Here is a 27,972-nt window from a genome sequence, read left to right as displayed (position 1 = left end):
TTTAGTTCCACAAACTTTTTTTTGTGGGACTGCACATGGCGGTGGAAGACCACATTGGATCTGGAATGGTTAGAAAAGAAACGGTTTGGGAAGCGAGGGGATCTGGGCGGTGGTGGACGTGCAAGCTCTGTGGCGGCAGAAAAAGGTGCTTTCCAGTTCCGGCGCTCCACCTGCCGCTTTGGTGTGGCTGTGTGGGCAGAGCTTCAAAGAGGGCTTGGAAGGGGAGGAAAGGGAAGAGGGTAGGTGGGCAGGTAAGGGGGGAGATCTGTCCCACATCGTCCCACTTGTTTTGCGGTTGCTTTCGGCCGAGCCACTGGCAGCCACTTGAGTGGGGAGGATGAGCTTTGCTGCTGCTGCTGCTGGGCCGCACCTGGGCTACGTCCTGCTGCTGCCTCCCAAACTCTGTGGCGGCGGTAGAGCTCTCCATCCCGGGGGGGGTGTTGGGTGGCAGAGCTCTCCATCCTGGGGGGGAAGCAGTGGCAGCGGTGGAGCGCTCCATTGGGGGAGTGTTGAAGGAAGCAGTGGTGGCAGAGCTCTCCGTCTTGGGGGGGGGGGAAAGCAGCGGTAGCAGTGTAGCGCTCCATCGGGGGGGGGGTTGGGGGGAAGCAGCGGAATGCTCCGTGCCGGGAAAGGAGATTCTGCAGAGAACTGGTTGTTAAATTATTTGAATCCCAGCACTGAATGTAACTGAAGCAGTCGGTATAAAGTCAGCCTTGTTTCTATTCCAGCTGTCTTTTTAGTTTTAGGGCCATAGCCCTAATCAAACCATCGAATCTGCTAATATTATACTGGAGGCATGCAGTAAAATCACACTCTTGTCTCTGGGCTGACTCATTCAAAACAAAATGTTGCACTGTCTCTTTCCTCTACGAAGTGATTTTGTAATCACTAATTATCTTGGAAAAGAGAAGATTTCCATGTTTCCAAGAATATTGTGTATAAATGATCTACTTCCAGTCACTGAAACTGTTGTTTTCTTATGAACTTGCCTCATAACGGGTGTCTAAATCCTGTTTTATTTCAAAACACACTTCTCATCATCCAAGGGCATAGTCTAATCAAGAAGATCTGCCAAGAAAATATTGGTTAAATGGAAGTCAACAAAGCCAGAGGCTGCTTTTAGGCAATAGATTCATTACTTTTTGTTGAAAAGAGCAAGAATATTTTGCCTTTTTCTGATGATCTGGAGAAAAAAAAAATCAAAATTTTAAGCATTACTGTGCTTATGTCATAAATGTTCATTAAAGTGCTTAACGAAGCAAAACGAAGTGTTTTACATCATAATTAATGACATTACAAGCCTGGGTGAACCATCAAAGTCTGGGTGTAGAATAGAGCATATAACACACAAATCATCATAGAGTTTTTATGAAAAAGAAGAATTTTAGGATATAGAGAACAGGAAACTAGTGGAGGTTTATTTCTGTGTAATTATTAGTTTGAGGAAATAGGGTAGAGAACTCACTGGAACAGAAAACTACTCCACAGTGATTCATATGATATATTAAAACAGCACTTCACAGACAATTACTTTTTTTTATTGCCAAGAAGAAAAATTTCAAACCTTAGCTATTAGCGCATACAGGTAAAATAATAGTGAAATTACATTAATAATCACTACAAAGTCTGTAAGAATCACAGTATCATCCCTTGCTAACCCTGTTGTCATGTGCTACAAATTTGGCTAAATCCCATTTTTGTTATAAATATTAGGGAAGAGTATATAACCATGCCTTTAAAGTTACATATGAATGTTCCCAACAAACAAATCATAAATGAAAATTTCAACTTTCTTTGCTCAGTATATTATTTAAAATACCTATCGTACCATTTACTTTCTAAAAAGTAGCATTAATGGAAGTCAATTACAGAATCAGTGTTTAGCAACCAGTTTCAGTGCAGAAAAATAATGTGAAAAAATCATTAAAAGAAACCCCAAAACTGCCTGGTTACATTTTCTGCAGTGTAGTCCTTGGCTTGAAATCAAAAGTACAGTCATCAGATTGGAAAAAGTTATGTGCCACGGAATTACAACATCTTGCACTTAATTGGAGTCAAATAAGTTGTAGCAGTCATACAGAAGCGGCACCAAGGATTCAAACTGTATGAAAGTTGCAGTAAGCTTTGGTATAATATTTGTCCATTGAGCATACAGTAATAACTGAAGAATATAAAAATTTAACAAGACCAAAAAAGTGGTCTGCTTTAGAATAATTAAGTGAGAATAGAGCGTCAGAAAGATAAACGTAAAGTGCCTTCATTATAGTCAGAGCTATCAACCATTAGAGCAGATTTTAACTCCCAGAATTCCTGAGCCTTACACCGCATTAGAGTAAGAGAAACCTACAATCCTCCTGCCTTCATGCCTTCTACACACACACACACACACACACACACACACACACACAGAGTGTATTGCATGAATGAAAAATTTCCTCCAGAAACTGCTATTTCAAAGGGTATGCAGATGTTTCCTGGCTACTCTAGGTTGCTATTTTGCCAAAAATTGTCCTCATCCCATCTGTCTCCCTACTATTTAGGTTTAGCAGGGTATTTTCCATCGGAAAGGGTGTCAGTGAAAAAAATCCTGGAACGACACCTGGACTCAGCTATCAGCTCAGCACATGGACACTTTTCTTACCAGCTATGAAAACTGGCCTCACCCCTAATAAAATGGTCTACACAAGATTTGTTTCCAAGAACTACAGGCTTTGACGTTAAAAAGATTCTCCATACCTCATATAGATTAATTCAGGGAATAAAGAAATCCAATAAATTAGTTCCTTCTAAAAATATATCAATACAGTTAGTCCTTGACTTACAATCTTTCATTCAGGGACTTTTCACAGTTACAACAGCACTGAAAAAAGTGACTTACAGCAGTTCCCACGTGCTCACACAGGCAGAAATTCTGATCCTAATAGTGGTTGTAAGTTAAGGACCACTTGTACCAAAGTCTGCCATTAGTTTCATATGTCCCTGAGATAAATCACTTTTTGTTCCTGAGATAAAACACCTGTGATTTGACTTGAATCTATGTATTTATGTATATTTCACATTTCTGAACCACCCATATTCCTCAATATTTTTTGCTTGTGTAGTAGAAATGCCGTAGTTCTGCTAATTTTGAAGGTATTCACAACTGCCTTATCTGTGCTAAGCAGTTAAAACAATACAGTCTCAAAAGAGAAGTTAAAAGAAAACTAAAAATGAAATAACCAATAAGCATAAGAAAAACAACTGGCAGAGGTAAAGTTTAGAAATTCAAAAGAACAATGAAATAGTTCACATTTCAAGTGATAATTCTATGCTATATTGAACATTTGGCATCAGACACTTCAGTTATTTTGTGATCCTCAGATCTGCAGGTACAAAAGGGCTGTTCTTTTATATTTGTAAAAGTTTTTTCTTATGCAAAACTGCCCTTCCATACATTTAAGACAACAGAAAAGTTGGTTGGAAGTGGAGAAGGGAGGTGAATTGTATCAGATTTATCAAGATGTCATCACATCTAATTCCTTTAGAGGTCATTGTGATATTATTGTATACCGGTAAGTGACATAATTCAGGCAGACAGCATTGTTTTCAGGATTCTAATGCCTTTGAGATACAGCTAGTCTGAAACATAATTTCTTTGTATAGTTCAGAATAATTTATTGAATTATTATGTTTAATAGTTTGTTTCACAACAACCTGCAGTGCAACTAGGTTGTGTTATTATTTTCAATCTCTTAACACAGTAATGAAGTCTGGGCACTGAGAACAACATAGAACACTGGTGCTTTGAATAATTCAGATTTCTCACAACTCCCACAAGCCTTTATATTTTCTTGTTTCTATAGCTCATGAAGGTTTGCGTGTGGCTCTGTGGGTTGGTTCAAATCACAATTTTGAATTAGTTGAAAGAAAAATTCCACTTGCTTTGCATAAACTTTCACAGAGATCCTTTCATTCAACCCATGGAATCTGATCAAAAAGGGAAAAGAAAGCAGATGTTTAATGCCAAATTAGTCATATTGTCAAGTAAAACTTTTATATTATAAATATATGTGTAGTGCAACAGCACTCCAAAATTTAGATCCAGATTTCAGTCATGCTAAGAGACAAAGCTAAATTAATTCAGGAACCAATTCACATATTACAGTAATTCTTAATGGAATTGCTTCCATTCCATTGATATGCAACCCTATGTTCATGATAATAGTGCACAACCTGTGGTCCATATGGCCAATATGTACAATTGGGAAGAATTTGAGAGGTGAAATGAGTTCCTTAAGCCTTGCCAATTTCCTTCCTTTTGCTCCTGGACTTATCTATTCTAAAATCAGTAAATCATTAGCAAAAATCTCTAAAGCTACCAGGAAGCTGTTTTTAAATGTAACTCCCAGTTGCAGTAAAGTTGCCCACTCCTTGTTAACAGCTTTGAGTATACCCCAATAGTTACTTTAAAATCATGGTTGAATAGTCTAATCCTATGCAAAAACCCAGCCTAAATATTAATGTTTGGATTTAATCCTAATTAGGATCTAATCCTAATTATAATGATACAATCATTATTGTGAAAATGTCCATTTCAGCATCTCGATTTATGTTTAAGACACTAAGTGACGTATGTTTGTATAGTAAAGAGCCTGTAGTTTCTTTTGGATTTTGTTTTAAGACCCCAGCTAAGAAATTAAAAATCAGGAGTTATTCTTCTTCCCCAAGCGGTTTTAAACAGCAAGTCTTTAATAGAAATTTCAGGGCACCTCCATATTGCCACTGCTTTTTCTGCCCGGTTCCCTAAAAACAGTTTGAAATTGACCTGCAATTTTCTTAAAATCTGCAGAACAATATAAGAGAAGGAAGAAAATGACATAAAAATAAAAACTTATTTATTTGAACAAGCCGGCCTGGTCTGATGGTTTTGGGGTTTTTAATATAGATTGTAATTAATTTTATTGTAACGGGCACAATATTTATTTTTTTTAACTTTTGTACATTGTATTTTAAATATTTATTTCCCTGTACACCGCCCTGAGTCCTTCGGGAGAAGGGCAGTATATAAATCAAATTAAATAAATAAAATAAATAAATGGAGCCAGGAGATGAGAATGAGTTCTTGCTAATGGGAGAATGTTCTGTCTGCAAAAGTTCCAGAGTTGCAACATTTTAGGCAAATACAGTATGATCGAATCAACAAGGCAAAGGCAAAGCCAACACTGTAGAACTGGATGTACCTGAAGATGATTTTGAACTGCGGTAAAACCCAGGTGGAAGTGCAAGCACACTCAATTAATCAGTTAAAGTATCTGTCAGTTGCTTAAAGAAGTTACGGAGTTTACTTATATAAATCCTCATATCCTCAGTTTCTTTTAAAAAGTGTCCAAAATAGCAAACTTAAGATGTGCTGTGTTTATAATCATGACATTGAACAAATCACTGTGAACTTGGTTCATATATAAACCATAGTTAACTAAAATGGCTGAAATCATATCACGCACAAATAAGCAAACATTATGATTGAGTGCAATATATGACAGACACAGAAATATAAATAGGAAAATACTTTGTAAAGCCATTAATTTCTTTGATTCATCTAGCTGACAATATGGGAAGCCTTTGTAACTTATTACATCCATGACAGGTAGGATATAGTCAATAAATATTTCTCAAGACAAAATTAAAAGCCACATTCTTTCCTTGTGTGTGTATCTCTGAATACACACATCTAGGCATCTGAATTTACTTCACATTCTTTTACAGAATGTGGGGAAGCATGGTTGAACTAATCGAATGTCCATCTTGGGCAATTTTGTAATAAGTGTATTTGTGAAAATGAGTATATTTGTGAAAAAAGTAAGTTTCTTAAAAGGGAAGCAATTTTGTAGTTTACTTGCAATTCAAACAATAAATTATAAATAAAGGTTCTGCTCATAGAACTTTTCTTTCATAGCAAAACTTTCCACTCTTCACCACCCAATTGTACTACTATAATGCTCTCTACATGAGGCTGCCCTTGAGTATCTGGAAGCTTCAACTGGTGCAGAATGTAGCACTGCAGGTATTAATCTCAGCTCCATGAGTTGCATTGGTTGCCAGTTTGCTTCCAGGTTCAAATCAAGGTAATAGTTCTAACTTTAGAAGTCCTTCATTGAATGAGGCTGGGTTATCTGAAGGATTGCCTCTGTCCAATTATATCTGCCTATGCCATCAGATTGGCAGAGAAGGCATGCTGTGGGACCCATCTGCTACATAGACAGGACCCAAGAAACAAGCCTTCTCTGCCATGGGACCCATCTTAAAGAATATTACCCCCCTTACTCCAAACTGAGGCTAGCTCTATCCCTGTTAATGCTCCAGATGTCCCTTAAGACCTGGCTATGTCATCAGACCCAGGGCTCCCGAGGGACTGGCAAAATTCTAAGATGGCTCCATCATTGTGGTTAATATTCACATTTTTTGTATCTGGTGCTTTTGATTTATTAGAAGCACTAGATACAAGACTTTTATATTTTAATAATTATTTTTTATATATCTACTGTCTTAATTAACTGTTGTACTCTGCCCAGTCATTTTTATGAGATGGGCGGCCATGTAAATTTGATAGATATCAATATTCATTTAGTTCTAGAAAAGATCCTGCGCTTTCATTTTGCTTATCATCAGGACAGATACCAGCTCTAAGTCTCCCTCTGATACCTTTTAACTAATGCTATGCACACATAATTCAGGGCTATGACTTACTGTTTTCATTCTCAGGTTTCAATGGCTGTGTCTCATTTGCTTTTATTAAAAAACACGCTCATGTTTCTCATCTAGTGTTTCATTAAGAATGATCATCGTACTTTACCTTGGCAAATCATCAGTTTTAAAGGCTACTGGGTTAAATCGATAAATAGCTTTTGTGAGGCTGCTGTAGTGTCTGCTATCAGTGTTTCCAACACAAATGCCTGTAAATAAAATAATCAGTACAAAAAAGTTAGCAGTTAGTATGTTGTTTAGTTTAGTTTAGTTTAGTTTGTTTGCTTATGTTTTGTATTTTACCTTTTATGATTATATATTTTTTGAAATAAATAATGCTGTGTCAATTTTAATCAGTACTATTCGTATGTGCCAAAAGTTTTTATCATGAGCTTAGTCCTGGAACAATCCAGTGCTATAAGACATAACTGAATAATAGTGATGGTCTTAGTAAAGAAAATAAATGCATGTGTCAACATAATCTTGAAAACAACTTATGCATGAATGGAGAGTGTATAGTTCACCAGTTCCTGATGGTAGTAATATTAATGAAAAATAGCTCCCAGGCATCAAAGAAAAAAAAGTAAATGTTTCCAGTCATTAATAGTATTTGAAGTGTCTATATATAAATGGAATAAAGCAGAGGAACAAAAGACAACATAGAAAAAAATGGAAACAATGTTTGAGTGGAAACAGAAGAGAAAAACACTAATGATCATGTATTTGCCACTACCTGGAGCTACACTGGCAACATCTGGGAAAACATCCAGGGTTGTCTGGCGGAAGACCCGTACAGCGAAGGTCTGGTCATCCCAGGGGCTAACGGGGGGTGGATCAAAGGTATCCATCACTTCTATCTTCACTCTCTTATCATCAATTGTTTTGTCTAATATTTCCAGGACCTAAGAATACACCCAAAGAACAAACAAGTTAAAACAGCCAAGATGGTTTTCATCATGATATTAGCACAAGTTATAGACTCTCCCTCAGTCCTTCATACCAGTTTCAGCCTTCCCAATAAAAATATGTAGACAGGACAGGAATCTTTCAGGAATCTCATTGTGCGAGGCTTTTGCCTTCAAAGCACATATTGCAATATTCAGCTATTAAAAGCTGTTTGTCCCTTCCCTAACATCGGGAAGGGAAGTATATTGCATAAAAACTGTTCTCTATAAAAGTTACTTTCAGGGAATTAAGAGAGGCTGGGAAAGGACCTCTGGAAATGCCCAGGTTCCCTGATACCTCTGGATAGAGAATTCTACTTTGTCAAGCAGGGAGCAGGTTTCCCAGTAACAGTATCATTCAGGACCCATAAATTAGGACTTCGTGCTGACAAAGATGAGGTGGTGAGGGAATTCCTGCAGCTACTGGAAACCTACATAGTGCTAAGGTGGAGAAGAGAATAAAGTTGCTGATCACTGCCAATTATGCCCTATGTCCCCAGCCAGAAGAACGCCAGTAGCTGTGACATGGAACCAGCTATCATCTCAACTACAAGAAATAGGTATTAACAGGATCAGCCCAGGTTACATCACAGCAGTCAGAGATGCTTAAAGAGGGAGGATGCAGCACTATATCTAAATCAGGTAATCTGTTTAATGTTTCCTCAAGTAAAACTAGATGTCAGACTCTCTAAGCCTGAGTCTAAACTATGACAGATTCTAAGATTAAAACAGCAAAAGCATAAAATTCCACTGCACTTCATCATACTACCTCCTCAACAGTTTGTGATGAGTGGATGCGGAAATTCACTGTGGCATCAGCTTTTGGTGGAATAACATTTGACTAGAAAGGAGAGAAGAAAAAAAAGGAGATCTAAACGAGGGTAGAATTATCCTCAAGCATCAATACAGTTCAGGTCTGTAGCAGCAACACCAAGCAGTTTCATCTGCAGCCATAACATAGTTCCTGGTTTGTTGGCAGCATCTCTTTTTAAGTTTAAAGGAGATTTGCAACTGTAGCTTACAAAAATGCTTGCTTTTGTTCTTCTTTTCTAAATGCCATTGTTCCTGTTCCCCTCTATGTCACTCTATTAATGCTGAGCAAAGCTCTGCCTCTTCTTTTGCAAAAGAAGTTGGCAGACATATCTGCACTTGAAAAAGATGTAGTCACATGCTATGCCAGATGGCAGTGAATAGCTTGCTTCTAAAGAATAGTAGACAGACCCACATGTGCTCGCCCTTAAGTCACTGCACAGGGAAATGTGGATCCATCTTCAGGGAAAGAAAAATGCTGCCAATTCATGTCTTACATCAATACAAATTTACGTTGGGCATGTATGTCTATGTGATCAGCAGACCCATGTTCTTAAATAAAGGGTCAGCCCTAAACATGAATAAAAGAGTGGATGGAGATTCAGTTTGAAAGATATATCCAAGATGGTGATTGTTGAACCATATTTTCCTCTCCAAAAGCTCATCCCTCTCACCCTAATTTTTTTCTCTTTTGAATTCTTTTATCATAAATGAACTATCTGCAAATAAAGCAACTGTATTATGGATTAAGTTGTTTTGTAATTAAAATTACAGATAGACACATCTTTATTTAACATTTGATTGGGACAGAACAGCATTTAGAGCTATGGATCTATAATTTGGGTAACTTGTAACTCCCAGTTCTACCAGCTGATGTCGCCGTTTAACTACCACAACAGCCACATTACTAAGTGATAAAACACTACATCTTTGATATTCTATTTTCTACATGTGTGTATACAAACACAAAAACACACAGTGTCACAGACATCAGACTAAGAAACCACTTCCACTGTTCAACAAGCTTACATTTCTCGAGCATAGACTGAAGTTTATTGTATATCTAAACTATTAAGGGTAAATATGACAAGAGCTCTTTGTAAACGTGTACCTTATGTGTATGTGTGTGTTTATTAGGACAGGACAGTACTTTGGTTTAGAAGGACAAAAGGTGTTTTGGAGCATGTGGGATGTGGATGCTTCATTTTGTTTTCTGGGATTACCTGTAGGGTTGTCTGGGAAGGATGTGTTCACCTTACGAGATATGAAAAGGAACAAGACAGGGATGTCCACAGCCCCCTTTTTTGTTTATTGTGGTTTTTGAAATATTGATTAGAGATATAAGACAAGATGAGAAGGTTGTGGAGGAGTTTTTAAAAGAAAATTATAGGTTAAGGGCTTTACGAGTGACTTACTGTTGCTTTTACAAGATCCTTTAAGAAAACTGCAATATCAATGGGCAAATTAAAAGTATTTGGTGCATTAGCAGGTTTTAAGATTAATAAACAAAAGATGAATACGTTAACAATGTATTAAGGCACTCCAAATTTATGTTGGAAATGTTAACAACAATAAGGGACATTTTATCATGTTTGGTGGATGTGTAAAAATAGCTAGAAAATTCTGGATTCAAATATACACACTGGTTCAGAGAATTTTAAAGATTAATATACAACTGAAATCAAAGGTTTTTCTTTTGGAGCTGATGAAAAAAGTCATAGATCTGTTTTTCTACATGATAACCCCAGCAGGATTATTGTACGTATAAAAGTAAAAGATTCAATATCACTCACAATGGAGGAATATGTAAAGATGATGGAACTTGTAGAGACGGCTAAGCTGACTTCCATAATAAAAGAGAGGACAATCATCGAAATTTGTTGCTGATTGCAAACCCTTTATAGACTTTTTGTGTGAAACAAAATAGATCTTATGATTTGTGGTTTTGATTATTAGAAAAAGTATATAATAAAAATATATGTGATAAGACGTAATTGTACTTAATGTAAAGAAAATTAGAAGCAACTTCTTTATATATATTTTCTTTCCTATTTTTCTTTACTTTTGTTTTACAGTCTTGCATTTTTAGTTTCTCTTTGATTTTTTTCTTTCTCTTCTTTCTCTTACTTTATATTAGTATCTATTAGATTTTTTATTTTTGTTTTAAAATAAAATCATATATATTAAAAGGAAAGATGTGTTCAGCTTAGAGATGCCCGATAAAAAGCACCCCACCTGTTTCAGAACTCATTTTTCCCTTAAATCCAAAATATTGCATGCATGTATGACTTGTGTACACACACACACACACACACACACACACACACACTCACACACACAGGTGCAAACACAAAAACACTAAGAGAAGTGATGTGGCACAAACATTCCCTGATATACAGGGGCAGGATGATTGAGAACAGTGCATGGGTATGTGCAAGAGATGCCACATGGGTCAGGGAAAAGTGTTGTGTGTGGATTAGGTAGGGTGCATGGGAACACACTGGCTGAGGAATTCTGGGAGTTGAAGTCCACAAGTCACAAAAGAGCCAAGTTTGAAGACCCTGGCCTAAGAGATGTTGTTTGGGTTGGGAAAAATGTGCAGTGGGGTAGTGTGGGTTAATAAAGAGTGTTTGGGGATACAGGTGAATATGGGCCGGTAAAGGTACACTGGATTTCCTTCCTCCTTGTTCCTCCCTCCTTCTTTAATCCTTCCTCCCTCTCTTGTTCCCCTAGGTCACAGGTCTGCAACCCGCGGCTCCGGAGCCGCATGCGGCTCTTTCAGCCGTCTCTTGCGGCTCCCAGTCCTCTGCCATGTGCAGTCCAAAAAAAAAAAGTGGGACTAAAAAAGTTCAACCAATCAATTCAAATATGCAGGGTAGGTGCATATCTCGCCTTGGCTCCACTCTTCAGTCAAACCCTGTTCTGCGCATGCGCGCATGTGCACACATTTTTTGCGGCTCCCAGTTTTTCCTTTTGTGAGGGAACCGGTTCCGAGTGGCTCTTTCACTGTTTCAGGTTGCTGACCCCTGCCCTAAGTGGTTGCTGCTGGATATGGGGAGGGAGGGGGAGATTGTTAGAATACATTGGTGAACATTGAAAATGAAGATCACATGACTGCACTAGCAGCTCAGCAGCAGCCAGTAGCACAGAAGCAGTCACAATTTCCCCAAATTTCATTCCCTTGGAAATGGTGGCTCCTGGATTTTATTTATTTATTTATTTATTTAGTTGCATTTGTATACCGCCCTTTCCCTGAGGACTCAGGGCGGTTTACAGGGAATTAAAAATCAAAACATACAAAAGTTAAAACCAGTTAAAAAGTATTAAATTCACCCTGTACATTAAAAACCCCAAATTAAAATTTTCTCCTCAGCCTGGGCCCAAGAGCTCAAAGAGCCAGGTCTTCAGGCCCCGGCGGAATGATCGGAGGTCGGGAGCAGTCCTCAACTCCACCGGCAGCTGGTTCCAGAGGGCAGGCGCTCCCACTGAGAAGGCCCTATCCCTGGGTGTCACCCGCCGGCAATCTCTCACCGGCGGAACCCTGAGCAGACCCTCCCTGTGGGAGCGCACTGGGCGAAGGGCGTTTGATGCCGGCAGCAGGTGTTCCATTTTGGATGCATTCTGTAAATTAGCCAGTTTGAGGTACTTTAGTTCAAAAATAGTTGCCCTCTTATGCATTCTTTCACTCAGTTAAAGGTCATGATGAGAGTTTTACTAGCATAATAGATTATTTTTGCAGGAAGGACAATAATGCAATATCAGAAAAGTGGATGGAAATGGAGGATTTTTTTGCTTGTTCCATTTTGGTTCTGTTTAAGTACGTTAAACATTTCCATTGGAATATATACCTGTTTTGTTTTATTTTCTGACAAAAATGGTGGGAAGTCTTATCTAGATTAATTTTCCTATCAAATTTATTAAATTCATATGGTACCCATCTTGCTTTGAGAGCAACTCTGGGCAGCTTACAATGCAAATGTTGGGTCTCTGTAGGTTACAAAAGTGGGGCAGGAGCCACCAATTGTCCCATTCAGTTTTCTTGCAACTTTTCCCAACCTACTGTCTTCCAGTAATACCTTTATTCCTGCCTGAAACATGGTGATTGCAGTGGTGGTCCGAACTAAAGCATTAGTGCCAGGAGTTTGCTCAAGAAACCTGCATAAAGATTTAAAGGCAAAAGGTTCTTTGGTATCCACATTAAATCAACTTTCTGTACTCTGCAAAATAGCAGCAATATTTTATATTAATTGAAGTACAGTAATTGATACAAAAAGGAGAAGAAAGAAGAATCAGTTGAATTTTATATAATCCAGTTAAGTATATTGCTTGTAGCTTCTGGTATATTTTTCATTTATTTACCCAGACTCAGCTTATTTTTACTTCCTCTGCTCTCTTTTACATAATAAATTTTAGATTGATAACTGCTCAGGGCATAATTTTCTCTTGCAGTTTGTGAAGTCACTAAATAGCAGATACTGTCCCTCCCACAAATAGATGTGATAATGTTCTATTAATACTCCCATAATTACCTTTTCAGAATTTGATAAAAGATCAATGCAGTTGAAGTAAGAAAGTTTTCAGGGTTTTTTTTTTTGTTGTTGTCTGGCAGCTTCTCAAAATAGAACAGTTTTAAGAAAGGAGGAGAAAGGCAGTAAGAAAGAATAGTACAGAGGAAAGTACCTACTACCACCATTTCCTAATTAATCTATGCATGCAAGTTTCAACAAAAGGAAAGTGATAAAGCATTTTCTTTCTTACCAGCCAACAAGAGGTCTAAAGAGCCACAGATTTGCCATGATGATATTGAGGGGGAAGCTAAACTGAATAGCAGGGAATTGGGAATGGGAAGAGAGTAATATACACATTAGCAAATATGTAGACTTTCTTCTACATATTTATCAACCATTCAAAAGAGCAATGATTGTACAAGTAAGTATAATTATTTTTTTTATTTTTTGTTTTTAATCCCATTTATATCCCACCCTTCTCCGAAGACTCAGGGCGGCTTACAATTTAAAGCACAAATCAATGTGTTTAACAATAGCCTTCATTCTATGTATATGCCTGCTTATTAGGGCTTTCGCCCCCCCCCCCAGCAGCATTATTACAAAGTCAGCTTATTGCCCCCAACAATCTGGGTCCTCATTTTACCTACCTCGGAAGGATGGAAGGCTGAGTCAACCTTGAGCCTGGTGGGATGCGAACCTATATATACTATATATACAAAGCACAATCCAGTTCTTGCTAAAGGAGGCAGTGGGCTTATGGAATTATTTTTATAGTATTCTACTAATTAAAATCTGACTTGAGTACATGTTTTGTTTGAGAAAAAAGCCAAAATACAAATTTCTTTTACATAAAATAAGAAAAATAGAAAATGAATCTATGGAACAAAAGAAGTAAATAGGTAACAAATTAGGCTACTAGATGCAAGTCAAGATCCTGGTTATTACCTATATGGGTGGTCCTTGATTTACAATCACAATTAGGACTGGAATTTTAGTCATTAAGCGATGTGGTCATTAAGTGAATCTGACTAGATCTGATTTTAACCATTTTTATCATGGTTGTTAAGCAAGTCATTGTGCTCATTAAGGGACTCATGCAGTTGTTAAGCGAATCTGCCTTCCTCAATTGACTGTGCTTATTGGAAGCCAGCTGGGAAGGTCTCAAATCATAGCCACATGATTGCAAGATGCTGTGACCATCATATACGCCAGCCAGTTTCCAAGTGCCCAAATTGTGATCATGTGATTGCAGGGATGGAGTAATAGTTATAATTAAAAAAAGGGTCACTTTTTCTAATGTCATTGTAACTTTGAATCATTATCAAATGCAAGGTTGTAGGTTGTAAAATCCTTTTTTTTTTACAAATTTTATTGATTTTCTAATATTACATTCACATATTTGAAAAACAACATGGTGGCTGAATAGTAGTAATTCAATTACATACAGATATCATTAGTACAGATTTCAGATTGCTACCATAAACATTTCCTCTCTTTTTCCCTTTATATATATATTGTCTACTTGTAAATTTAAAGACAAGTTTTATCCTATCAATCACATAGAAAATAACTTTCTTACATATCCAGTTTTTAGTTTACACATATTCTAGTTGTTTTAACATACAATCTTTTAGACAATCAATGCCCTAATAGATTTTTCAGTTTTAATTTCCACTAACATTTAGATTTAACGTTTGATATTTATCATTCCCAAGATTTTTAATATACTCCAAATTCATCTATCACCATTCCTCACAAAATCTAATGTTCAAAATACACATACCGTCTACTTAACTTCTCACCCTCTATGTCAACAAATTAAGGATACAATATGATATCCTTCCTTTTTGCTAGTTTTCAGGGTTTTTTTTAGTAATCAAAAATTTTTATTTCAGTATTTAATACTACCTCTTTTCCTCTTTGTATCTGCTATCTCTTGCTTAAACTAATAATTTTTGTTTTTAACGTTCCATATAGACCTATTTATTACTTTCAACAATACGTTTTTAGCTTATCTACATTATTCAGCTTTACATGACTTTTATGAACAAATCAATATTCAAATTAGCTATTAGTATTTATACTGCTAAATTTTAATGACCAAAATTTTTTATCTCAGTTCATAACAATGTCTTGTGTTCAACATGTACATCTTACCTATTTAAGTACATTCTGTTTTAGATTTCAATAAGATGGTCGAAACTCCAATCTTCTTGAGCCTTATTCTGGCTTTTTTTCTTTGCCAAATCATCTTCCATGTCCTTGTTTTTCGGTCATCGAACCAATCTCCTTGTAATATCATATATATTAATTGATATTGGCAAAACCATCCGGTCGCCATTTTTTTGAGAGGACTTGTAGATCTAATGGGTCGTCACTTTATTCTTCCATATCGATGTGGTTGTTCTGAATTGTTTATCTTCTCATCCAGCTGTTCTTTTTCTAGATCCTCTAGTTCCTTCTGAGTTGTATAGGAAAACTTTTCCTTTTTCCAAGTTGTCGATGTCTTTTCTGGATTTTCAAATGTCAATATTTGTTGAATAGTAGATTCTTCTGTCATAATATTTAAATGTTTCATTTTTTCTATTGTATTTTGTATAGACGGTTCTTTAGTTGTGGTCAAAGTTTGGGCTTTCATATCTGGGCTATCTTCTTGTTCCTTCGCATAGCCTCTTAGTATTTCATTGGTTGTGGTAAGAGTTTGAATTAGTGCTTTCAACATAGACAGAATTTGTTGATCTTCATCCATAAGGAAATTTTGTTCCTGGTCTTCTTCCATATTGGTATTTTAGATTAAAGGCTTTACATTTAGAAAATCCGAAAGAGAGAAAAAAGTTTTTTTTTCCTAGGTAGGGAACACAGAGCCTTTCACAGCTGTTGTTTCAAAATTCTTAAGGTTATTTATTTCTCTGGCAGTCAGCCAGGCCCCTTTTAAAGTTTCCCTTTGAGTCCCAAAGTTATTTTAATCTTTTTAGTTTCTTCTTTTTTATAAAAAAGATCCCAGATTTCCAACAGAAGCAGATAATGAAAAATAAAAAATAAAAAATCTTTCAGTCCACAAGCTTTGAGAAATAAAATTCCAATTGGGATTCAGTTACTTTTTCAATGTTTAAAACGCCCCTGGGTATTTAGTCACTGCTCTTTCTGGAGGGAGGGCTAAAGTCCCCCTTCCCTCACCGCAGGGAGGAGAACGCTTAGCAGCTTAAGGAGGCACAGAAAATAATTAGGGTGTAAAAGAGGTAGACCTCACCCAGTCTCTTCCGCGCTGTTTTAAGAGTTGCCTGGTGGAAAATGTGACTTCGGCTGTTCACAGCCTAGGGACGAGCCATAATGGCCGGTCCTTTTGTCCGCCAGTTTGGAGGGATCGCCAGGTCTGAGAGAGTTGCGGCTCTCCCACGATCCAGCGAGTGCTCCTCCTTGCTGGTCACCTCTTTGGAGCGAATTTCAGCCCTTTTCAGGCCCCCCCAGAGATGCGAAACTGGACAGGGGAGAGCAAGTCTCCCAACTGTCCATAGCGGCTGCATGGCAAACCAGAAGTCAGGTTGTAAAATCCTTTATGGCACAGATCTGACTATCTGAGCAGCCAGTGGTCCACAATTTCTGCTCATCCTATATGTTCAGATAGCATTGACATACTGCATGTCCCATCCATTAATCAATGCCACCTGATGAGATCTAGGATGATTATCCCCCTCTAAGATACATCTGTCTGCCACTCTGGCTATGATAAATAGAGCTCTGAAAACCTGGATGTTTCCCCAGGCTTCGGGGTAAGTTGGTGACAAGTCCTGCACCTTATATTATCTTTTAATAGCTGTCTTTCTTCTAGTGATTGGCGTTGTTTTGGAAATTTTATTTTATGTATTGTATGATAATGTCACCCAGAGCCATTTGACGATGCCACCCAGAGTCATTTGATAATCAAATAAGTTTTTCTAATGCTCAGTACAGCAATTCATGGGATTTCTCCTAAGGAAGGCATGTTAAACTTGCAACTTCACGTGACGTCGCACAACGTATTGTGACTTTTTCCCTATTGCCGGTAATGGGGTGGATGTGGTTTTGGCGTGACACATCCGGCCTGTGGGCTGGCAGTTTGACATGCCTGTCCTAAGAGGAAAAAATGCCTTAAAATGATCAGTGTGTTTTATGAAAGATAAATGAAGAAAGCATGTACTGTTCAATACTCACTACTGGTACCAGTTGTTCAAACATCATGATTTCAGGTCCATGACCAAACAAATTGGGCATAGGCTGCGTTTCCAACCTATAGGAACCAAATGCAAAAAGCAAAATCAAGTACATTCAGTTGAATTATTTTGTGCCTAGGATGATATATTGCACTAAGATGTAAATTTGTTAGATATGTTAGTTTCCTCCTTAAAACAGAAAATCAAACTATCTGTTTCCAAAAATATCCCTTAGAATGTGGAATATATAATTTATTTTTCTGAAAATATCTTCTTTCAATCTAATTATGTTGCAAAGAGGTCTTTTATAATTTGAATGTAGCCCTCTACAAAAGAAGGGACTCCTGGTAGTGAGACTAGCAGAACGTATGGATCAAATCTCATGCTCTATTCCCAATATAAAATGGATTAAGATAGAACAATTTTTACTCTCTGTGTGGTTGGTATATTTTAAACTTTTTATAATATTTATACTATTTTCTTTTTAAGTAATTTTTTCTGAAATATTTTATAATTATTATTTTTATGGATCTGTGGTTTTTATTTGATTGTTGTAAATTGCCCAGAGTTACTTTCTCTGAGATGAGCAACTATATAAATATGATAATAAAATAAATATAAATAAATATAAATCATGTAGTGTTAATTAGATCATGCCTAGCTTTTGATTCCAATATTGAATAACAATGGGATTAATTGAAGAAACAACATTGAAAGAGAATGTGGAGTAGAAAAAATATGCAATTAGTATAGTTAATTGTTAAGTATAATTATTTGCTCAATTGCAGCAGAGTATAATAAGAAACAGCCTTAGCTGCCAATGAAGGCTAGAAGATTCTTCAGAAACAGAATTTGCCTCTTATTCTTGTTCAAACTTTTGTTGTATTCCCTATTTTGAAATGATTAGGGGAGTGGCAGGGGAACGATAGGCAGGAAAATGAGAAGTACTATGGAAGTAAAAATAAGGAGACAAAATAAAATTAAGATTTCTTTTCCAGTAACCTCTTGATGGCACAGTTGCAAAGCATCACAAAAACCTGAATGGATTGATACCATATATTTCAGAACTCTACAACCATGACTTTCTCCTTGCAGATGTCTTGGACTATAATCATTATAGGCAAGATCAGGGGTGTCAAACAGCTGGCCCATGGGCTGCTTGCATCATGCAGAGGCCGCACCCACCCCAGCTCCAGCAATGCAAACAAAGTTGCAATACGTTGTGACACGTAACATGACATGGCGAGTTTGACACCCGTGGGCTAGATAGTTTTTAGACAAATATATCAGATTGTAGAATTCTATTCCAGCCATTCGTGACTTATTCTGATCCTGTAATTATTGCAGATATTTAACGTAGCACCTTAACAGTATAACAGAGTTGGAAGGGAACTTGGAGGAATATATGCTTTACTGGAAACTGATGCATTCAGACCAGATAATTTTTCCCCATTAGATATGCATAGAATGATAATATGTTTCCAAGACAGACACTCACTTGTATAATGCTTCAGAAAGAATACCAATGCTGGTCCTCTTAGGGGGTGCAGAAGAATGGCCAACTTGAGATGTTACACTGAGATTTACAGTAAGTGCACCCTTTTCTGTGATGCCTATTCTGATAAGTAAGGGAAAAAACATTAATGAAATTCCAGATGCAATATAGTTGGACTGTTTGTCATCTTCAAACTGAATAAACAAGAAGTTAGGTCCGACTTTTGCTGCTTTTTGGACAATTTTATGTACACCTTTTTTTGCTTTGCTTAAACCATCACATATGCATCATCTAATTTACTCTGCAGTCAGATTACCTGCCTGCTGTGCAAGGCATCAGGAATTTCTACTAATGCCCTCTGACACTCCAGTGCAAATCCTCACCCACCTCATATTACAGAATACATGTTGCTCTAGTTACTCTAGTCTTGTAAGAAAAGCAGCAGAAGCCAACATCTGGAGATGTAGGTCTATGTATATTACTCTATTGCTAGGGGCCACTGTGACCAAGCATTCATATAGCTGAAGTTAATCAGTTACTATATGCACAACCTTGAAAAATATGATACAGTACAATGTCCATAATTTCATCATTCCAGAACAAAGGTGGACAAAATATAGACAAAGTAAATTGATAAATTGCAGTTTCAGTTATTTGTGAATTGTAAGGCCTGGCTTCCAATATCCAGTTGTTTAAACATGATTCTGTGAAATAGGCAAAGAACTGCATTTACTGTAGCAAACATTTGTATGTCTTTACTTACACAGCTACTGGTTTCTCTATTTTAGGGATGACTCCATCAAAAATAAAGCTTCCTTCATCAAGCACAAAAGAAAGTTGTACCCCTCTAGATTCCAGCTCAGCCACAATTTTCATTGCTCCTTTTTTACCACCAACCTGAAAGGGAATTAGAATAACATTTTCCTAAGTCAAGCCATTGGCTAGTCTTTCAAAAGAATGCAATTATTATTATTCAGCAAAGGCTGTAAGTGATTTACTAATTATGCCTCAAACCACTGAAGTTTGAATCTAAAGTGATTATTCAGAATCTCATTTAAAAAGCTACTGTATATCTAAGCTACCTTTTCACCTATCTAAATCCTCATTGGGAGATTTTTTTAATCCAGTCTTTATTATTTTTATAAATGATTCAAGGCAATGTATATATCTAATCCATCTTCCTACTCCTATTTTCCTCACAACAACCCTGTAAGGTGAATTGGACTGAGAGAATGAGTGGCCCAAAGTCACTCAGTCAGCTTTCATGCCTAAGGAGGGACTAGAATTCATTCTCCTGTTTCTAGCCTTGTGCCTTTAAAAAAGCATTATTTTTTTTAAAAAAAAGTAGATTTACTTTAGACTATCAAATGCAATATTTAAAAATATCCAATATGTATAGAGAAGAGCAACAAAGATGATTGGGGGACTGGAGGCTAAAACATATAGGGAACGGTTGCTGGAATTGGGTACGTGTAGTTTAATGAAGAGAAGGGTGAGGGGTGACATGATAGCAGTGTTCCAATATCTCAGGGGCTGCCACAAAGAAGAGGGAGCCAAGCTATTCTCCAAAGCACCTGAAAGCAGGACAAGAAGCAACGGATGGAAACTAGTCAAGGAGAGAAGCAACCTAGAACTAAGGAGAAACTTCCTGACAGTTAGAACAATTAACCAGTGGAACAACCTGCCTCCAGAAGTGGTGAATGCTCCAACACTGGAAGTTTTTAAGAAGAGACTGGACAGCCATTTGTCTGAAATGGTATAGGGTTTCCTGCCTTAGCAGGGGGTTGGACCAGATGACCTCCAAGGTCCCTTCCAACTTATTATTATTACTTTTGAATCCTTCAGTAAAACAAACTACTCTATATTGCCAAAATCTGATCAATGGGCAATAACCTTCCACTTTATTAGGACAGTATACATTAAAGTTATTCAGATTAACCAAATTTTTAAAAGGCAATTTATTTGGAAACTACCATTCAGCTTTTGGGGATGGCTTGTAACTCCAAAATAAATAATGAAAACATGGCACAAGTTGTGAAGTTAAAAACAAACACATAAACAAATAATACCTCTTCATCATGACCAAGGCCTATATAGAAAGATCTTTGTGGTTTGTAATTTCGTCTTAGTAAAAACTCTAGAGCGTGCAGAATGCCCTGAGGATTAGAAAGAAATGTGGTTACATAGTGAGTTGTACCATATATGGTGATTAGCAAGAATTAGACTACCAAAAAGCAGAGCTCATATAAAGACCTTAACTATATTCACTAAAGGGTTTTGACCATTATGATGTTATATAGTACTAACCACCCTCTTTGACTGAGCATAATCCAGTGAGTTCTCTGCAGTTGGGCAGCCAATAGATGTAAATAAATAAATATAAATAAAAATTATAAGAAACTTGCTGTGTCCCTACGGTTGATCACTATCCAATAGGAACCTCTATTGCAGACATGTCAAACTTGTGATGTCACGTGACGTCACGCAATGTATCAGGACTGTTTTGCCATTGCTGGCAATGGGGTGGGTGCAGCTTCTGCATGTCATGTCCGGCCCGTGAGCTGGCAGTTGGACACCCCTGCTCTATTGCCTGTCCCCAATTAGCTTGTCTTTCTTCCACAATAACAGATGGCGAAGCCTAACTGAGTTTCCACTCTTTGAGGCTGGCCAGGGATAGTACTGGAGTTAAGGAGGAAAATGTTGCTTAAAGACTGGTTGAGCCTATCTATGTGTAATCTTGCTTCCTTTTTGTTGAAAAAGATAAATTGCTGTCCCAAAGACTGTGTGTGGATTTCTTTTCTTTTTTTATATTTTAACATGTTGTATGCTTGCTACCCACCATTTCTAATAATCCCCTGGGACAACTGACTCAATCATGCAATAAATGATGCTTTGTTAACATCAGAGCACGACAGCACAATCTGTTTCAAGCCAACAACTATAATTGCCTTTGGCAGCGTACCAGGAACAATACTCCAAAAGTGAACTGAGCCAAGACAAAAACTATATTTGGTTTAAATTACATCTACTAAGTTTCATCGTGTATTTAATCATTTTTCCCTTCTGTCATATTAAAGACATGTCAATTGGGTGGCAAATATTGCATTTTGAAGCTTATGAATACAATGTTTCTCAGAAGAGATATCTCTTCCATCCTCAACAGAAATTTTCTGTACACCCGCAGACATGTTAGATGTGCTGTTATCAGTGCTTTTTTTGTAAAAGAAAAAGGAACTCACACATGTCATACAACCCGCCTTGCCTGCCCTACAAGGTTCCATCCAAAAAAAGGTGCCAGAACTCCATTCTGAACGTTCTATGAGAAAAAAAGCCCTGGCTGTTATAATGAACTAATGGACTAATATGCTATTAATCAGATAACTCATCTTGCTTGTTTCCAGCTTTGAACAAGCCTATCTAAAGGCTATTGGGACAGAAGAAGGGTTCTATTGCTTTTCCCTTCCAGCTTTCCAATCTGAGTTAGTGTTGTTGTTCCTGATCATTGGAGCTCCACACTTCACTATATCCATGTCAACCATGAGTTATTTGGTTTCCATAATTGTCAGAAAGGCTGTTTTAGTCACTAAGTAGCCAGATGGTTGTAACTAGAGAACTGACCAATATTGATTAGAACAGAGATAGGAAATTTGCAACCCAAATATAGAATTCTTTATTGGACAAGTGTGATTGAACACACAAGGAATTTGTCTCAGGTGCATAAGCTCTTAGTATACATATATATGCCCCCAGGTCCATTTTCGCATGCCTCCAAGTTCACTAAAATCATTCTATTCCAAGACAGGCTCAATTTGCCATTATTTTTCATGATGAATTGAAAGAATTCACTACCTTTAACCTTTAAATAGCTTAATTCAGTCATAAAACCCCAAACAAACAAAAGAGGCAGAGGCCACATCCTTTGACTCTCACTACTTTTCCATCTTATCTTGTGTTTTACCAACCACCTTTTCACTACAAGATGGTATGTGTGATCTGTATTGCCCTTTCAAACATCAATTTAATTTATTCTGGAAAAATAGTCATTTGTTCAGTGAAAGCAGGAAAAGCCACTGTAATTTCCACCTTTTCAGTTTAAGTTTTCCAGAAGGAGCAATTGTAACTGATGTTGAAGCAGAACCTATATCTAAGAAGTCTGTTTGAAGCTCAGCCAAAAGCAGTTCTAAAACCAGTAAGGTGTTTTTGAAAACTATAGCATACAAAAAGAAAAATAACTGCCTCTTCCCACACTGTGTAATTGAAGCCATGCTTTATCATAAATATGGTACATAAAATTTCATATTCTCCTGCAACTCATATTAGTTCTGCATCCCACCAAAATGAGATAAATTTATATACCATAGCTGAGTTTTTATTATCTAGTGTTCCTCTTCCATATATAAATCCATCGTGTTCCTCAGCAGAAAAGGGATCACTGACATCCCATCCATCAGGGTATGCTGGGACTACATCTATATGTGCAAGCAGCATATACGGCTGTAACTGAGGGTTAGATCCCTGGATGGTGAATAGGTGGCTGTAATCTCCAATAATTTGATGTTGTATGAATGAGGTAGAAAACACTGCAGGAAAAGCTTAAGGGAAGAGAATTAAGCAAAGTTAGCCACTGGATTCAATTTTGAAATTACTGGATAAAGAGACCAGATTTTTAATGAATAGCAGGTATAAAATAGTAGATGATATATTTGGAAAATGGTTAACTGAAGTATGGAAGAAAGAAATTGTTTTTGTATTTCTGTCCATGGATGAACAGTTTTTAAAGCAAATAATATAAATAAGAAAGAACATTCTGAAATTACTCTTTCTTTTCCCTCTTATCTGGGGGAAGGGGGGAGAATAAGTATATTTTTGAAAACTCAGCAAATGTTCCCCTTGTGATCAGAACTGTGACAACATTTGCAATACAATAATCCTTCTATTTACATATTCCTGCATTAGCATTTATTATCTTACTTTGATTATATACACAGCAACCTTTGGATGCTCAAAGTTCTACTCATACTTTATTTCAGAAATTGCAATAATCTAAAGTAAACCTAAAGTATCATCCTTGTGTTGCAGATAGACAGATGAACAACACTTTGCCATCATAACAGGAGGAAGCGGGAACATAGTGCAAAAGAAATCATCTAACAAAATCACAGGGAACCAAATTTATTTCCTAAGAAAATTTGATGCCAAGCTGTTTCTCCTTGCTGAAGAGAAAGTGGCTTATTTAAAGCCATCTTATTGATTTTTTTGGATTGAATTGATTTTAGAACTTTGCACTTTCTGGTTTACCCCGTGAATTTTAGGTTGCAAGGGACAAAGTATATTGAAATAAATGAGACTTCATTTCTATGTAATACATGGTATTTTTCTTTTCCTAAGAATGTTTAAATCTGCAGCTACATATCTATATCAACATTTCAAACTTAAAACATCTTTAGGTAGTTACAAAAGTACTTTTTTTCAAATGGTATCATACAAATTTTAATAATACTAGAAAGTTCCTTTTATAAACGTATCATTAATCCACCAATGTCAGTCCTATGCACACTATCTTGTTCATGTGTCACACTTAAATGTCACATGGTTTGTTTAGCTTAAAGTTTTATATTTATGTTGTACACAAATCAAGTATTGGGTTAGAATCCATAACTTGTAGCTTAGCATTGTGTATTCAACAAAGCAATTAACACTGGTCGTAACTTAGTATAGTATCTGTGCCAACCACTGATTGGAAAGGATATCATTTTTCCCACTTACATTAATATTAAACGGAGTATTCACCATGAAAAATATATGTTTTACTCTTTCTGTGGATCTGTGTAATTTATGACAGAATGATAAGTCAATTGAGAGACTAAATTATTGTTCAAATACATATTCATTTTTTAAGAATCCATATTTCTTCACTGATTAAACATTTATAACATATATAACCACCTATAACCACCAACCCAATTTTTGTCAATTGAAATTTATTAAATAACCATATTTTTTTCATTTTAGTACTTCAGTTCTATCAAGAAATAAAAGCAATACAATGTTTATATTTTCTGTGCAATCAGTAGCATTGATACTAATAAAAGCAAGAATTTAAGTTTAAATACCTTTGTAAATATAGGGTTCAAATTCTTCCAGGGCTGTTATATTCTGATCATCTGGTGAGAAGGAAACTGTTTGTATTCTGACAGCACCTTTTGTAAAGGATAAAGCATGTTCAGGCAAAATTTCAGAAGAGTAATAGAAACAGATGAACTACTCCTGCACCCATTAAAATGCCTTAAAGATACACTTATATAAGAAACTATTACTATCACTGAGTTGATTAACTCTAGTATCAATTATAAGAGGGCATTTGCAGAACTTTTATGATAATAGTGAACAATTATCATGTAAAAGCTTTGTACATTAAGATGGGAGCGCATTCCAGAAGTTGCCTGTGTACAAATCTTTCAGAAAGATCTACAAAACAGGAGGGATGAGAATTCAGTTTATTGCCATTCATGTATTTGACAGTATTTATATGGCACCCCAATCACAGGCTCCAAACACTCATAATAAAATATCAAATAAATAACATATTTAACTTCCCCAACATGTGCAAAATGATTTTAAAATACTTTAAAAATCCATAAGCATATGAAAAGACAGAAGTACAAAGCATATAGATGTCAGAGACTACACAGCAAGTTACCGCCATCTCCTTAATACCCTTTTCTCTCCAAAAAAACCTGCAAAAAAGAAGGGATTTTACCAGGTTCTGAAATCTAGGGGACTTCCTAGATTTGGGGAAAATAATTCCCAACCATGGTTTGGGAAAAAGCTTGCCTCCCTGAAACCTCATGGGAAGATAGAAACTATGCAGGAAGATTGAATGTGGAGTAAATGATGTTCCCACAATAATTGGGGATCCAAGCCTCAAAAGGCTTCATAGATAATTACTAGCATTTTGAATTCTACTTGGAAACTTGCCAGAAATTAATGCAGTTCCTGCAAAATAGGTGTCATTCTGCTGTTCCTGCAAAACAGTTGTCACTGTCTAATCTGCCTGGTTAGCAAATAGGAAACTGCATATTGTTGTCGACTGTTATTTCCAAGTGGAAGTTATAAAGGACCTCAGCTAGTTCTAGCAATGACAAACTGATGGCATGAGGCAAAATCATTGAGCACACTCCATGCACATGTACCCTGATGTGGGAGGGAAGTACATTGTGATGTTACAGCACATGTTTCATCACTATGTGAGCAACCTAAATAGAGCATTACATGAATGCATGGGTATCCAACTTTTTGGCTTGCCTGGGCCACAATGAGTGTAGAAAATTGTCATGGGCCACATATAAAGTATGTAATGTACTATATCACTAAGAAACACATAATAATGTTAAAAGTTTATGATCTTGTTGGGCCACATTACTAGCTGTCCAGGCCCCATGCAGCTTGCAGCCCATGGGTTGACACGCCTGCACTAAAGCATCTGCAAGGTGTTAAGGGCATGAGTAGCTAAAATATCTCCTTTTGGGCAAGTTAAAATGATAGCTCAACTCCAATTTAAAAAAGGGACCAAACTAAGAGTTACATAGTGACCGAACAATGTCTGCCTGGAAAAGCAGCTTCGCCATCCCACCTAACTTGAGGATGGAAAGAAGAGGGGAAATGAATCCATTCATGAGGACTTCCTCAAATCCTGCAGGGTGCAAAGCCTGCATTTTACAATAGATCAAATCATATGAACAGTGTCTTTTGATACATTTGTGTCTACAAACTGAATTCCTTTAAGTCGTATATAAACAGAACTATATACAATGGTAAGAACACAATAGTGATTTTATTCAAAGGGATACAGCGTAGAGCCTCCAAGACGCTAGTGTTATTCTGGGCAGAATACGAAGTTATTTTATGCATTCTGATTATGAAAGAGTATCAGTAAAGCAGGAGTTGCAGCACAGGTAGCAGCAGACATTCCCTCCTAAGCAGCTGCTCCAGGACAGGAGATCTACACATTGTATCAAACCACTTAAGCCAGTAACAGAGGAAAACACAATTTAGTTTAACACAGAAAAAGGCTGTAATTTTGAGCTCTCGAACCACCAGCACTAGCTTCCTATTAAAAACAGGCAGAGAAATATTGACTTTGAAGAAATGACTGCTTTTATACCCGATTCCATCTTTGCTTTTTTTTTCTTCTCTCTCTCTCTCTCTCTCTCTCTTTTTACCTTGGAGCACCTCCTTGAGCTCCTCCAACTCGCGGGAGCTAAAGGCAGCCTCGACTCGCCGCTGCCGCTCCTGCTGCTGTTTTTCCCGCAGCCCTATGGCCGGGCCGGAAGGTCGCGTCCCATAGGCTCGGAGGAGCATCGCGACCAGCAGAAGCAGCACTATCCCGCACAGTCCCAATCCTGCCCCGCACAAGACCCCTCGCAGCCGGGCACCGAAGGTCGCCATTTTCCTGCGCCTTGGCCCAGCCGCCTTGGGAACTTTGACAGGCAGGCGCGGCTTCTAGCCAATCATTGACGGAGCAGTTAATTTATCCCCGCCGCGGGAAACTTGGTTTAGTAAGTCTTGTTTGCGCAGTACAGGAGTTCCTCGGAGTTCGCGGGGGGAGGGGAATCTCAATTCACTCGATTGATGGCATTTAGCAATGGCTCGTACATGATTAAGGGGCTAATAACTGTTTTTAATGGCTCGTGAAAGTCCCGTTTTTCTGTCAAAGAATTGGGCTAAAGTCAGCGCCTACAACGGACTTGCAAACACCCTGCCAAGCACCAATCTCATGTTGCTTTAGCGATTGCAGCAGGGAACAAGTGCTGATCAACCGTGTCTGGATTTAAGTTCTAGCGATCAACCTGTTTAGTACTTGCTGAGATATCACAAGCACAAGAAAAGGCCAGCGCTGCACTCAAACTGGGAAACCGGTTGCCCTACTTGCCAAATAAAGATGAAAGGAGTCCTCCATGAAATCACCAGGAATCCAGTTTGGACCGAATGAGACTTTACTATTTATATACACTCAGCATGAATTTTGAATCAGAAATTTTTAAAAAAATACTTTTAGCTATATTAGACAAAATCTAGTTAATTTTCACAATTCAATGCATGTAACATTTTGAAGAAGTCAATCTATTTGCTCTAATTTCAAATTCTGTTTTAATTGACTTCAGACCACTGGGTGCTGTTCTTGATTAGCATTTTGATGATAAACTTTTTCATAGAATTAAACTTTGGTATATTAAGAGGCTTTTTGGTTTGTGCTGTCCATATGAGGCATATGCCCTGTATATCACACACTTTACGGAATC

The 27,972-nt window shown here is 37.2% G+C and overlaps 1 protein-coding gene across 1 annotated transcript; it reads right to left on the bottom strand.

Annotated features, from left to right (window-relative positions):
• Positions 1 to 1,581: 1,581 nt before the first annotated feature.
• Positions 1,582 to 27,130, bottom strand: PM20D1 (peptidase M20 domain containing 1). The gene is made up of 13 exons (XM_081325363.1): positions 26,893 to 27,130; positions 24,784 to 24,870; positions 23,027 to 23,262; positions 20,740 to 20,826; positions 19,434 to 19,567; positions 18,674 to 18,793; positions 17,177 to 17,252; positions 13,236 to 13,297; positions 12,554 to 12,632; positions 8,437 to 8,508; positions 7,457 to 7,625; positions 6,833 to 6,932; positions 1,582 to 3,966 (listed from the first exon to the last, which is right to left on the bottom strand). The coding sequence occupies exons 1-13, from the start codon at positions 27,116 to 27,118 to the stop codon at positions 3,837 to 3,839; spliced, it is 1,578 nt and encodes a 525-aa protein (XP_081181489.1). The 5' UTR covers positions 27,119 to 27,130; the 3' UTR covers positions 1,582 to 3,836.
• Between the last annotated feature and the right edge of the window lie 842 nt (positions 27,131 to 27,972).

Source organism: Vipera berus (genome assembly GCF_964194415.1).
Source record: "Vipera berus genome assembly, chromosome: 3".
NCBI lineage: Eukaryota > Metazoa > Chordata > Lepidosauria > Squamata > Viperidae > Vipera > Vipera berus.
The sequence above is the reverse complement of the archived record's forward strand: the minus strand, read 5'-3'. Positions and strand labels throughout refer to the sequence as shown.